Source organism: Phocoena sinus, chromosome 5, assembly GCF_008692025.1.
Source record: "Phocoena sinus isolate mPhoSin1 chromosome 5, mPhoSin1.pri, whole genome shotgun sequence".
In the NCBI taxonomy this organism is placed as follows: Eukaryota; Metazoa; Chordata; class Mammalia; order Artiodactyla; family Phocoenidae; genus Phocoena; species Phocoena sinus.
The window spans coordinates 123292641-123306553 of NC_045767.1; the positions used below are offsets into that span (position 1 = coordinate 123292641).

Below are 13913 nucleotides of genomic sequence, written 5' to 3' on the forward strand. Positions count from 1 at the left end.
ATGGTTTATGTTACTATTTAATAGTAGTTTGGTTAAATCTTGGTTTATATTATGAGGTAAGACTTGAATTCACTCTTTTAAATTACTTTTACAGACAAACATTTTTGGTTTATATTATAAAACTTATAAAGTCAATATTGAATAGTTGTCTTTTAGTAAAATTTAATATTTGTTCATTCCTTTTCTTGCCTTTGAGTAAATAATATATATATATATATTTTTTTTTTTTTCAGAAAATGTCAAGGGCACTTACAGTTTCCAGAAGTGTTGATGTTCCTTCAATTCCTTCTTGTGGACGGTCATATGGTTATCATATTAATGAGGATGGCAGTATCGCAGAACATTTTCCACCTGCTATTGACAGTACACTAGGTCCAGCATACTATAAACCTCAATTTGTAAGTATGATACATTTCACACTGATCGTTGGAAGACTGTTTATTATTATGCATGTTCTAGTTAATGTAATACTAACTGCAGTAACAGATAGACCTCCAAATCTCAATGGCTTAATGCAACAGAAATTCTTTTTTTCCTCATTCATATGAACATTTCTTGTTGATAAGAGATGTTCCTCCATGTAGAGATTCAGCGACACAGGCTTATTCCATTCATGTTACTGTCATCTCCAAAGGCCTTGGTGTCATCTGTATCCAGCTCGCAGAAGGGGAAAGAGGACAGAGAACTGGTAGTGGGGGTTTTTTGTAGGCTAGGCCTGGTAGTTAAATTTCAGGCACATGGACACACTTAACTCCAAGGAGCCTGGGAAATACAGTCTAACTGTATCCAGGAAAAAGAGGAAATAGTTTAATAGTTTAAGCTTAGGCTAAAGCACCTTATGAAACCATTTGGTTTTTGGCATTAGGTATACTGGGGTATTTTGGAGTCTTAGATACTTTGAATTGTTAAGTTTTTATTCCTAAAATATTTTTATTATAATTTATATAATTGCACATAGAGTTGAACAAACATAAAAACAGATAACCATGTACCCACCATTTCATATAACACATATTAAAATTTTATTACACTCGAATTAGCTATATTTTAAAATAATTATATTATTACAATTATTATCCTACCCAATTTCCCTCCCTCCATTCTTTTCCCGTTGCCAAAGTAAACAGTAAATCTTTACTACGTATAAATAACGATATGTATTGTTGTATGATTTAAAACATTTAAGTAAATGTTATCATCTGGCATGCAGGTTGCTTGCTATTTCACTTAATGTTATATTTTCTAGATTTAGCTATATCAATATACTAGATCTAATCCATTCATTGTTTCCAATTAGTGAGTTTATTTTTAAAAAAAATTTTAAATTTTGAAATAATTTCAGATTGATAGAAAAGTTAAAAGAATAATACAAATAATTCCCATATACCTTTCACTTAGATCCTGCAGTTAATGCTTTATCACATTTGCTTTATCATTTCCCCTCTATATTTATATTCTTATTTTAATTAAGCAATTTCAGAGTACATTTAAGACATGATGCCCCTTTACTCCTAAATACCTTTAATATAAAATTTCTAAGAACAAGAATTCTCTTTTATAACCACAATGTAATTATCAAAATCAGAAAAATTTCATTCATATAATCCTATTATCTGTAGATATTTTAAAAATATTACTAATTATCTCAATGATATTCTTTAAAAAATGAGTTTTGGTCAAGAGTCCCATCTGGTATTACAAGTTGCATTTAGTTGTCGTGTCTCTTTAGAGTCCTATCATTGGGAACAGTTCTTCAGTCTTGCTTTGTCTTTTGTAACCTTGACTTTTTGAAGAGTACAGGCTGTTTATTTTGTAGAATATGTCTCAGTTTGGGATTCGTGTATATTTTATCATGATTAGGATGAGTTTATATATTTTAGCAGGAATGCTACATAAGTGAAGCATCCTTCTCAATGTATCACATAAAAAGGCGCAGGATGTTTACTTATCCCGTAGTTGGTGATGTTAACTTGAGGGGGTGTCTTTTGGTTTTATCTACTGTAAAGTTACTATTTTAAAAAATTTATAAATATTTTGGAGAGGTTACTTTAAGAATGAGTAGATATCCTATTCCTTATCAAACTCTCACCTATTAGTTTAACATCCATTGATGATGCCTGAATCAATTTTACTGATGTTTATCAAATGGTGGTTTTCTAATGTCATATTTTCTTTAACATTTTTTTGTTGGCACTTTACTTACTATAAAGAACAGCTTTATATTCTCCATTTATGTATTTATATCAGTATGGGTTCATGAATTCCTGTTTTACTGAAAAGGTTGTAATTCAATACTCTCACTATTTATTTTGAGGTTAAAATGATCTAATATTTGACCCTTGGGAGCCCTTTCAGTCTGCTTGTTGTGTCTTTTTGACATATCTCCATCATTCTTTGAGCATTTCTTTATTTTATGGCACAATAAAATGTTGCAGGTTCATCTTATTTTTTCCATTGCCACAGCTGTTGGAATCAGTCATTTCCTCAAGTAGCTCTACTTTCATTTAGTGGAGAATGGTATTTCAAAACAAGATCAGTACACTAGGTACATTTGGGGTATTATTCCTTCTAGGCCGTCTCAATGGACAAAGTTAGAAATCTATACTTTTTCTTATCTATTAAAAACTTTGAGCTTATATTGATATCTCTGATTCCAGTTCAGTGCCACATGTTTGTTCTTGTATTTCCTTTTCTGTGTTTGATCTCCCTTCTCCCACAGTGAGAAGCCTGGTTCCCACTATCCTCAGTATATTTACTTATTTGCTTAATCTTGTAAAACACTGAACGTAGTTTCAGAATTGCTAACCCATCACTTCAAAAACCAGACTTGAGAAGGTACAAAGCTCTTACCTCTATGTGACCTTCGGGAAGTGAAAGCTAAGACAGACTTGTAAACTGCCTTCTTGAGTGTTGAAGGTGTGTCTCAACACATGCACAGTGCACCTCTGCAAAGGTTGGAGGACCTACTCGTTCAAAGCCTTAAGAAAACCTCTGTCCAACGATTACCTGACCAGTTGGGTAGCCAGACCGAGACTTAAGTGGACACACGTGACAGAGAATATAGAATTTAGAGAATTAGTCCAGAAATCACTAAACAGAAAAACCCACAATAAACCTTTGGGTCAGGAGGGAGATTCTGATTTTCGGAGTTGCCACATTATATTATCTAAGATGTCTGGTTTTCAACAAAAAATTATGAGACATGCAAAAACAACAACAGAAATAAGACCTATACATAGGAAAAGAAGCAATCATTAGAAACTGTTCTTGAGGAAGCCAGGATGTTGGACTTATTAGACAAAGTCTTTAGTTCAACTATTTTAAATATATTCAAGTAAATAAAGGAAGGTATGTCTAAATAATTAAAGGGGAATATAAAAACAATGTCTCACCAAACAGACAGTATCAACAAAGATAGAAATTATAAAAAACAGCCACGTAGAAATTCTGGAGTTGAGAAGTACAATCATGGAAATGAAAAATTCTCTAGAGGGATTCACTAGTGGATTTGAACTGGCAAAAGAAAGAATTAGTAAACTTGAAGACGAGTCAACTGATATGCAACCTGATGAACAGGAAGAAAAAAGTATGAAGAAAAATAAACATAACATCCGAGACTTGGGGGACACCATCAAGCACACCAACGTATGCATAATGAGGGTCAAAGAAGGAGAGAAGAAAAAGGGGAAAGAGAGAATAGTTGAAGAAATAATAACTTGAAAACATCCCAAATTTGATGACAATCTACACATACAAGAAGCTCACTGAATTGCAAATAGGATAAATTCAGAGAGATGCACACCTAGATATATCACAATCAAACTGTTGAAGCCAAAGACATTGAGAAATCTTGAAAGCAGCAAGAAAAGTGACAAGAAATCCCCAAGAAGATTAACAGCTGACTTATCAGAAACCATGGAGGCTGGAAGGCAGTGAAGTGATATATTCAAAGTACTGAAATAAAAAAGATTGCTAATCGAGAATTCTACAACCAGCAAAACTATTCTTTGAAAATGAAGACAAAATTAAGACATTCCCAGATAAACAGAAACTGATAGATTTTGTCTGTAGTACACCCTCTAAAAGAAATAGTAGAGTTCCTTAGGATGAAATGAAAGTTCATTAGACAATCACTCACATTCTGTTTAAAGAATTAAAGTACAAAGGTAAAGGTAAATAGACAGGCTGGTATTTTACTTTTAGTTTGTAACTCCTCTTTTTAAATTTCTATTGATTATAGAACACACTAGAGATAATACATTTTATCTTCAAATACAGGTATTTGAAGACCTGATAGACTGCTCCTTACTATAAAACTTATGAATAACCAAGTTACCTCTGATAAAATGGAGAGTAAAGATATTGCAAGTTATAGATATGTCTCCTGTTCACACCCTTAGAATTCCCATTTCTTTCTGGCTATAGGGTCTTTTATCCCAGGAGTATTTTGCTCTCCCTGTCAATGCCATGCCTGTTTTTCCAGGCCTTGACTATCCTATCATCCTGTTAATAATATAAAAATAATTAGTTTTCATCCACAGACAGTGCCAGTATCTTAGGTATTTGAGTAAGATATGCTCAGAAGAACAATGGAGATAACTCTGTAAAAATTACATTGAAATTAATGGAAGTCCTGTGGTCTAATATCAGTATATTCTGTCCAAGGTAAAGGACAATTATGAAAGGTAGTGTAATGGAACTGGACTGCTTGTGGTTATTTCTTGGCTTCACTACTTAATAGTTATTTGTCTTTGGCCAAGTTACTTAAGCTCTTTGTGCTAAGTTTTCTTATCTAAAATATTCTGGGAAAAGCTTTGGTTTAATATATTGGAACTAGTATTTCTTTTTCACAGTAGTCATTGATCCTTGGTCTCAGCTTAAATAGTTCTCTGTTATTCTTAACTTAAATCCCAAAATGTTATTCTTGCTTTAAAATTATATTTTTTGTATATGCTATTTCTTTGTTTCAGAATAATGTATCATCCTTTAAAAGGCCAGAATAATGCCTCCAAGCTAGATGTGCAAAACTTTTTTCATGTATGAATAAACATTACTTTAACATATAAAATTTGATTTCTTTCTGGCTACATTATTATTCATAGAAGAGAGAAATAACAATAAGAAAATTTATTCTATAATTTTAATAGGTCCAGTTTGATGACCTATTTTAGTAATTACTGATTTGATCCAACTTGTATTTATTAGAATAAAATCTAGATCAAATTTAAGAAAACATGTTTGTAAAAACATAGTTTTACGTATAAATTAAAGACATAGTGGTTAATATTCAAGAAGATTCAACAAAGCTTAATTTGAATTGTGATATTTTCTGAAATCTCCATCTTGAATTTGAGAGGAAAACTAGAGGTAGGGTAGCAAAGGTCAGTAGCTGAAGGCTTAATTTTCTTGTTTTTTCCTGCAGGGGAAAATAGAAACACAGGTGCCTCATAGACTATTATGAAATTGATACTGTAATAATGTTAATTCAAGTATTATGCAAATTTCTGGTAATTCTTTGTATCTCTTTAGCTGCTTTTTGAGATAATACTATATGTGGGCTCAGTTTCCAGACGTGAACATTAATAGAAAATTGAGAAAATAATCCAACAGATAGGTAATTATTGTGATTATTCCCTGAACTGTTGAAATAACATCTGCTGAAGGTATCTTATGTAGCTTAAATATAGAAGCAACTCTGAAATTACAAGTTGTATAAGACTCTAGCCAACAAATTGTAATTTTTAGCTGTATTTAATCTGTAAAGAGAAATCCTCTATATAAATTATTTTGTATAACATTTTGAATTAGAAAATTTAGCTTCTCTCTCTTTTTCAAAAGAAGAGCTCAGGTACCCATTAGAAGTCTGCTTTTCAGAGGTGGATTTCAGAAGCAAAGTTTGTGGTTGGAATTATGACACTGACGTATTTGCTAATGATAACATGCTGGGAACTACCTGTGTGCTGCCACACTGGAATGCAGTCCATTAGTGTTTTGAACTGCCGCGCTTTGGGACTTTTAATTCTTCACAAATTCTGTTTCCACACTTTATTATGGAAAAGACATGAGAAGAAAGTTGCATAGCCCCTTCTTCATTGATTTCACTGTCAGTGAAAGTAGCAGTTAGCAATTCTTCAAGTTATATTACATCATTCACTTAAAATAATGCACCTCTGTGCTGAGTTTGCTTCAATTAAGGCATATTTTATTTGCTAATGATTTTCCAAGCTTGACGATGACCTTGTAGATGGTATTGTCAACACTTCTTGTTTGTTTGTTTTTAATATCACATCCCTTTAATTTTTTATTTTTTGAATTTTACACAGCGGGTTCTTATTTGTTATCTATTTTATACATATTGGTGTATATATGTCAATCCCAATCTCCCAATTCATCCCACCACCAGCTGCCCCCACTTTCCGCCCTTGGTGTCCATATGTTTGTTCTCTACATCTGTTGTCAACACTTCTTGACATAAGGAGAGTGTGATTTAGAGTTGAGTACGTCAATTTGTTCCTTATTTTCTATCTGTATTTTTAAAAGGCTTTTAAATTAAATTTCCAATTGAACATTAACCTGAGAACTGTAGAGGTTAGTGAGTTAAGTAGTTCACATGGTTTAAATGAAATGAATTTCAGCATATACACAGGAAAAGGATTTTGCTGGTGTCTTGAATGGTGTGTGTTTATGTATGTGTGTGTGCATAGTCTTTCTGCTGGATTACCTTAAGAATTGTTAAATAGTTGACCTGCAAAATCACAATAATTAACCTGAGGAAAGCTTCTTAGACATAATTCTACTTGGATATAATTTCTCCTGAAATGCTGTGTAGAAGAATTACTATAAAATTGTAACATACTTTTTAGGGTATAAAAATATAATGTTAAAGATGATTTGTCAAAATGCTGTTTTAAAATACTGATTTTATTTTTACAAATCTATAGGCTATAGTAAATCAATATATTAGCTATGTTCCTGCCTGAAATATAGAAAATATCTGGCATATCTAACGTGGCTATATTTATTATATAAGAAGAGAGTTCTACATTTATTTCACTACTTACTAAGCCTAAAATCTTCACAATTATGAAACTTTGTTTCATTTCTAAGTAAAAATAAAGTATGAGTGAAAAAATTTTCGCTTTCTGCCATCAAAACTGTGAATGTACTTTTAAAATCCATGCCTCTATTAAGTAATTTCATTTGAAAGATGGTCTAGAACACTTATTTTAGCAAAACAATGTTGCATGGCTGATCATTCTTTCCTTTCCTGAAGCTCTGTGAGGTGCAGCAGTCTTCAGAGCTGCCATTGACCCAAAGGAATGGGCTGCTTTTCAGCTACTCTAGTGGATGCCATGGTTTCTTCCAGGACTCCTCTACTACCATCTGCTGCTCTGCTGGACATGTCAGTCTGTGCTATTTTTCTGTGCTGTTCTGCTAGTTGTTTTGGTGTTTGTCTCTGCAGCCCCAGACCCAAAGCCTTTGGATGATTTGACTGCCTTATTTCCTTTTGTGTTACACTCAGAAATGCTAAAGCAGTGTATACCCTATGCATTAGAGAGATTGGTAGGATAGCCCTTTCAATTTTTATTCATAGCTCTGTTCCTCCTAGGACTGACAGGGGTCTGGACTTGGGGATCATATATCAACTAGACAACCTATTTATAACAGTAACAACAATAATAATAATATCAGTGTCTTACTTTGATTTGGTGCTTTGTAGTGTTATAGCTTCATAGTGTGTTAAAGCTGATCAGTGAAGAGGGGAAATACCTCTCTGCTCTTTGTGTTGTAGTTCGTTAGAAGGAATCTGCATATCAATAAGCTAAGCACATTAAGACCACTTACAGTGCTGGAAGTATTCCTGGTAGGAATAAGGATTAATGCTTTTTATTTATGTAACAAGTTTTCCCAGGCTCTATTGGATTGTGGGTACTACAGAGAGTCACAATTATGTCAGTAACTCAAATATATGTATGTTGTCTCCTCCTGTTGATGTGGTAGACCTCCAGCCTTCCGCAAAGTTCCCCTTCACAGGGGCTTCTAGAAAGGCTGTCTCAACTATGCTTCTGAATAAGTCTGTTTCCACTGAGACAGCTTCTGTTCCCCCAGGCAGTTCAGTCTCTTGCCAGATGGTGCTCTCTGCTGGGCATTTCCACCCATATACTCCATCAGAGCGAAAGCTGCGTGATGAGCTGAGGTGAAGCTGGGGGGGATAGTGCTCTTCTCTCTTTGTTTTATACTCTATTAGATAGAATGCTCTAAAAGTAGTATTGATTTTTACCAGTGTTTTAATGAAATGTCTTTTAGATTTTTATCATAGCCCTTTTGCACTCTACAGAACACAGGCATAAATCCAGTGGGGGATTATCTGTTAGAAGGCAAATTCAGTCAACAGAAAATACTCAGTAGTTAGCATTGCCACTCTTTTGACAGTAAGATTTTCTAACTGGGTGTGGGTTACCATGATTAGCTGCTTCCCATGGGAATAGTTTTTGTGTTCACCTTCTGGTTGATTTGCTCTATTCACTAGACGTTCCAAAGTATGTCTGAATCTTATTTGGACATAGCTAGTAACTCCCTGTTTCTGTACCCTCAGCTGCAACATCCTCCATCACCCAAGCAAGGAACAAACAAGGAGATTTACTAAAATTGAAGCAGGAGAAACCTTTAGAAAAACTGTAATTCAATTTCTCTTTGAGATTGCCATCTATGATAAAAGAATCAAGAAAGGTCCCATTTCACTTCATGCAAACATCAAAGTTCTGTCAGAGATTGTGTTGGCCCCTGTTTAATTCTTTAAGGTCAGGTGGTGTAAAAGGGAAAGTTTAGTTGTATTGTGTTTGTATTTTATAATATTTGAGGGCTAGTTGTTAATGTTAAGTTCTAGGAAGTAAAAGGTGTTTTCACATAGTAGGGAATTTTAGTGCTGTACCAGCTTATTTTTGGATTTTGTTGTGCCATCCCAAAGCTTTCTAGAGTGGTGCCTCTCTAACTAGGAAGTCCTTGTTAGGAGACAGTGGCAGTGCTTCCAATTTATTTCCAACCATCCATGGCAAGAATGGAATGCGTTTTTGCATTCTTTCATCACTTCGTGTAATGGCACTGGTGCAAATAAATCTGTAAGGTTATTAGTAGTTTTGAGAATTGCTCCCTACTCACTACCCATGAGTCCATCCTTACCTCTAGTTTCTGTCTTTCTGGGGATGTTAATAGGGTTCAGCTGAGGTTCTTTTCACGTGCAGTGAGATCTTTTTCCAGTTCTAGTCTCTGCTGTACTATATTTTCCAGAAATTCCTTGAATTGGAATGTGAATGATACCTTCTCTTAGTTTCTAGTACTAATAATTTACATCTATTTTATACGCTTCTTCTGAGATTCTGGTGGGAGGGGGGCAGATGTGGGTTTGATTCACCAATCTGAACTGGAATTATGCTTTCTAATCATTTAATTGCTATTTATTTCATTAATATTGTTTATAATGGTAATTGAGAGAGATTGGTTCCACTATTCAAGAATAGTAATGGTCACCTAGAACAACCGATATACTGTTTTATGCAGTTAAACTATCAGTTTATGTTACTGGGATTTTATTCAATATATATATTAATTGGTTTAATAATCCATGCCTATTTTAAAGCTATATTTTTACAAATATGAATTAAAAGTAAGTGAAATAGACTAGAGTTACCATCAGTTAAAAAAGTAAGATTTTATAAATTTCTTAAATGATTGCTCAATTTAGAATGTATTAGGTCAACACAAGAATTCCTATGAGATGCTACTGTTCGTGTTTCATACTTTATTCTTTTATTAGTTTCTAATGAAAGCAGGTGTTTTAACTTCTCTAAAGTGAACTCTTTAGTGAGTCATGCTTATTGTATGACTGTGAAGGAAGATGATTGCTGATTTCTTTTGTCACAAATGACTTCTTTGGTATTAAAGTACTGATCCTGACCTCAAACATTAACTATGAAATGATTTGGGGGTAGTGTTTAATTTTTGTTATATATTTGTTACTCTATGAAAACTTTACATGAATATCTTCTGCACTTACCAGGTGATTAGAAGTTATCTAGTATCTGTTGGTAGTGTTTGAATTTTAATTTCTTAAAATTAATTTCTACTTAATTAAGTCATTTTTGTTAGGCTTTCCCATTCCCTAAATCATGCAATTCTGCCCTTCCTCCCCTTTTTAAATGATGAGCTAATTTTCATTGCCCTTAAGATTTTAGATTGTTGAGTGTACTGCCAAGAGCAAAGTTGTTCATATTGGTTGAGGATATACTAAACTAGAGGCCCTTTTCTGGGAATCCTGGTTGACTCAGGAGTGGGATGGGGCACAGAGTGATACTCTTGAGATGTATCAAGGAAGAGTCTAGCATTTACCAGTGGAAACTCCTTGACTAAGGCTACCCTTGCTTTAGACTTAAGTAAAGTTAAACATTGTTTCATGATTTATTTAAATTGTCTCCCGTCTTCACTTTTTTTTTTTTTTTTTTGTGAGGATTTTTCCAATATAACTCTGAAATACAAGGGGATGCATTTTGGCAACTCTTTGGGAAGACTAGAGTTACCTGTAAAGTCAGGGCCTGGTCCTGGACAGTATGATATAACCCAGTAAGTAAAAAAAAATAGTATATCTTTACTGTAGTTTTTGACTATAAATATTCTAATAATTTAGACTAGGTTATGCTGTTATGAAAGGAAAAATCAGTATGAAAAACTTCAAGAAATATGATATTTTAGAGTAACCTATATGAAAACCATTGCTTTTCTGTCTGCCAGATCCTGTGCTACCTGTTTTACATGTATTAATTCATTTATCTTCACAAGTCTCTGTGTAGTTACTATTGTTATGCCTATTTTATCAGTGAAAAATAAAAGGGTCAGAGAGAATAAATAATGTATTTAATATTATGTAGCTATTAAGTGGCAGAGCTTGACGTGGACTGAGGCCTTTTCGGTTCTACAGCCCATGTATCTAAGTACTAAAATAAACTGTCTTTAATTACAAGATAGAGAAAAGATCAGAGAAAATATAAAAGAAGGTGACCCAGGGCTCTGCATCTTGTTCCTGGCTCTGGTGTCCATTCTTTTGACTACATGCTGGATTTAGAAGGCATTCTCAGTATAAGTCAGAGCCATAACATTAGGTTGAAGGTAATATTTATGAAGTCTAACTAGGAAATACATTTCTTGTAAAATAATTCTTTCTGTCTTTATTTTCTCCTACTTTTACAGTAAGGTCTTAGACATGAGTCCATGGAAGGCAAAACTGAGTAACAGATATCATGTTGTTCTCAGAATCTATTGCTGCTTTTCATGATTTAATTTTTAACAGGTTCCAGTTTATCTGCCTGATCCTTTCTCTCTTATAAGATGAGGTTTCTAGCAGGAAGTCCCACAGTGATTACCTATCCAATTAATTTGCTAGACAGATTCAGACATATCTGTATATCAGCAGTGGATGTAGCTTAGGCTCTTACTTAAACTCCCCTACTACTATTCATTCATTGAACAAACACTGTTTGAATTCTTGCTATGTCTTAGTACTAAACGTAGTAACTAAGAATAAAAAGAATAAAACATGGCCCTTGTTTTTGGGAATTTATACCCTATTCTATTGTCCTTTTCATTTTTTCACTCTCCTAATTTGGGTGATATGCCATGTATTTTAATTTTTTTGGTAGTTACACTAGAAGTTTAACATGTATATACAGCTTAATGGGATCTAAATTTAATCTTTGTCATTCCAAATAAAGTCTGTCAAATGCTCTAACTCTACTCATCCCCTTGACATAATGCTTTTGTTAGTATTTTACTCTTATCTTTTTCTTCCAGTTTGGCTGGTTTGCTTTCCTGTCTGTCTGCCTGCTTGCCTGTCAGTTTTATTGAGGCTTAATTAACATTAAGCAAAATTAACCCTTTTTAGGGTATGTGGTTCTGTGATGATTGTTTTCCATCCATTCCACTACACGTCTAACTAAGTACCTGAGGCATGACCAGCACTCTGTCTAATTCTATTGCTCTGATTTTGCTTGATAGTTTTTTCCTGACAGTCCTTTTTACTTCTCCAGCCCTGTCCCACTCCCATTCTCCTATTTTTTTTTTTTTAATAAGTGTCTGTCTGACTTTATTTTTTATTTTTTTGGTCACACCGCACGGCTTGCGGGATCTTAGTTCCCCCACCAGGGATTGAACCCAGACCCACACCAGTGAAAGCATGGAGTCCTAACCACTGGACCCGCCAGGGAATTCCCTCTTCTCCTTTTTTTAAAATGTTTCTTTCTCTTTGATCTTTGTTATTTCCATTGTTTCTTCTTTCCTTCTGTTTGTATTTTCACTTTTGCTGGTAGGAATGTATGCATATAGATTGCATTCCTAACTGCATCAGATATTTCATCATTTCCGTAATTTGCTCTTTGGTTTTGCTGCCTTCACTATCTTTTATTTGGACTTGTCTTGGTTCCTTCTGGTAGTTGATATTTTCTACCTTTTTTTTTTTCTACTTTTTGTTTATTGATTGAGTCATAATTGTGGATTTGATATGGTATAAAAATGGAAATGCTTGGGTATTTCGAATGGAAAGATGAGCTCATAGGTTTCTTTTTGGGAAAACACAGACCTAAACGATATGTGACCCTTTTGATATCCCAAATATAAATTTTTTATCCATAAAACTATTTGAGGTTTTGAAAATAAGTTCATTTGTTGAATTTTGTGCAAAAAAATCAATGAAGTCAGCATTTGACAGTGAACTGAGATGTTATATGCATGTTTAAATCATAGTAATGTCTAAACAAGCAAAAAAATGGCGATTATGTAACTTAAACATTTGTTTTTATGTTTTTATATTACCTTTTTTTTAAACTTCTTATGTTCAGTATAGTTCACTGGAAGTGTTTAATATGACTTTTCAAATTCTTTTTAAGAATTAGAAAAAAGTAACCTATTTAAATATAATTCCTAATAATAGCTAACAGTTATTGTATACTTACTATGGGTTTTGTATGGCAGTAAATACTTCACATATATTATCCACTTTAATCATTACAACCTTGAGAATTGGTTAATACTATTTCCAATCACAGATGAAGAATCAAATCTGAAGTTTAGAGAGGGTGAGTGATTTGTGTAAGGTCACACAGCTAGTAGGTAACAATGTTAGGATTCATATCAGGCTGTCTGACTCCAGAGCTTGGGCTGTTATTCACTGCTTACATGGTTTATTATTCTTACTTGCGTAAATTTCAATGAAAATAAGCTTCCCTTTCATTTTCAAAGATCTTTCTTTATGCCCTTTTCCTGATTGTTTTATGATATAAATAGCATTGACTATTTTCCCCTTATTTTAGTTAATAGTTGAAATACCAAGTGATTTGAAATTTTAAAGACCTTTTATGGTGAATAAACTACACGGGAAAGTATTTTTGGTAGCTTTTTATTTAAATTCATGACATAAATCCCACATTTTATTTTCTTTTTGGAAACATTATTAGAATAGGTATATTTTAATGCTCTGAATTGGAAAATGCAGATCTAACCAATATAAATGAATAGATCTGGCAGAGTTTAGGATATATTGGCCTAACACACCCAGATATCTTATTGAATACTTTTTAAGCAGGAAATGGTATAAAAATATTCTCTTAACTTATATAGACATTTATATATTTGAAATTGAGAATAATTTTTTTCTGAATTTTCTAAAGGAAAAAGGCACTACATTATGAAAATATTAACATCAAGAAAGATCAACAGCAAAATCATTGCTCAAATCTCCCATGACTTTATGAAGTAATAATATTGCAGGAGGAAAAAGTAAGTTGAAAAGTAACTATTTCATCTACTTCCTAGATTTTAAGGTCATTGAATCTTATTATCATACAGAGTACTCGTCTACTGTTCCTCGT

General features: G+C 33.3%; 1 protein-coding gene across 1 annotated transcript in view; it reads left to right on the top strand.

The window, feature by feature from the left end:
• Window positions 1-13913, top strand: part of STPG2 (sperm tail PG-rich repeat containing 2) — a gene marked incomplete at its 3' end in the record, with an annotated part of 298763 nt that overhangs the window by 15870 nt on the left and 268980 nt on the right. The window contains 3 exon segments of the mRNA XM_032632823.1: window positions 234-398; window positions 10505-10617; window positions 13713-13833. Coding sequence (XP_032488714.1) covers window positions 234-398; window positions 10505-10617; window positions 13713-13833 — 399 coding nt within the window.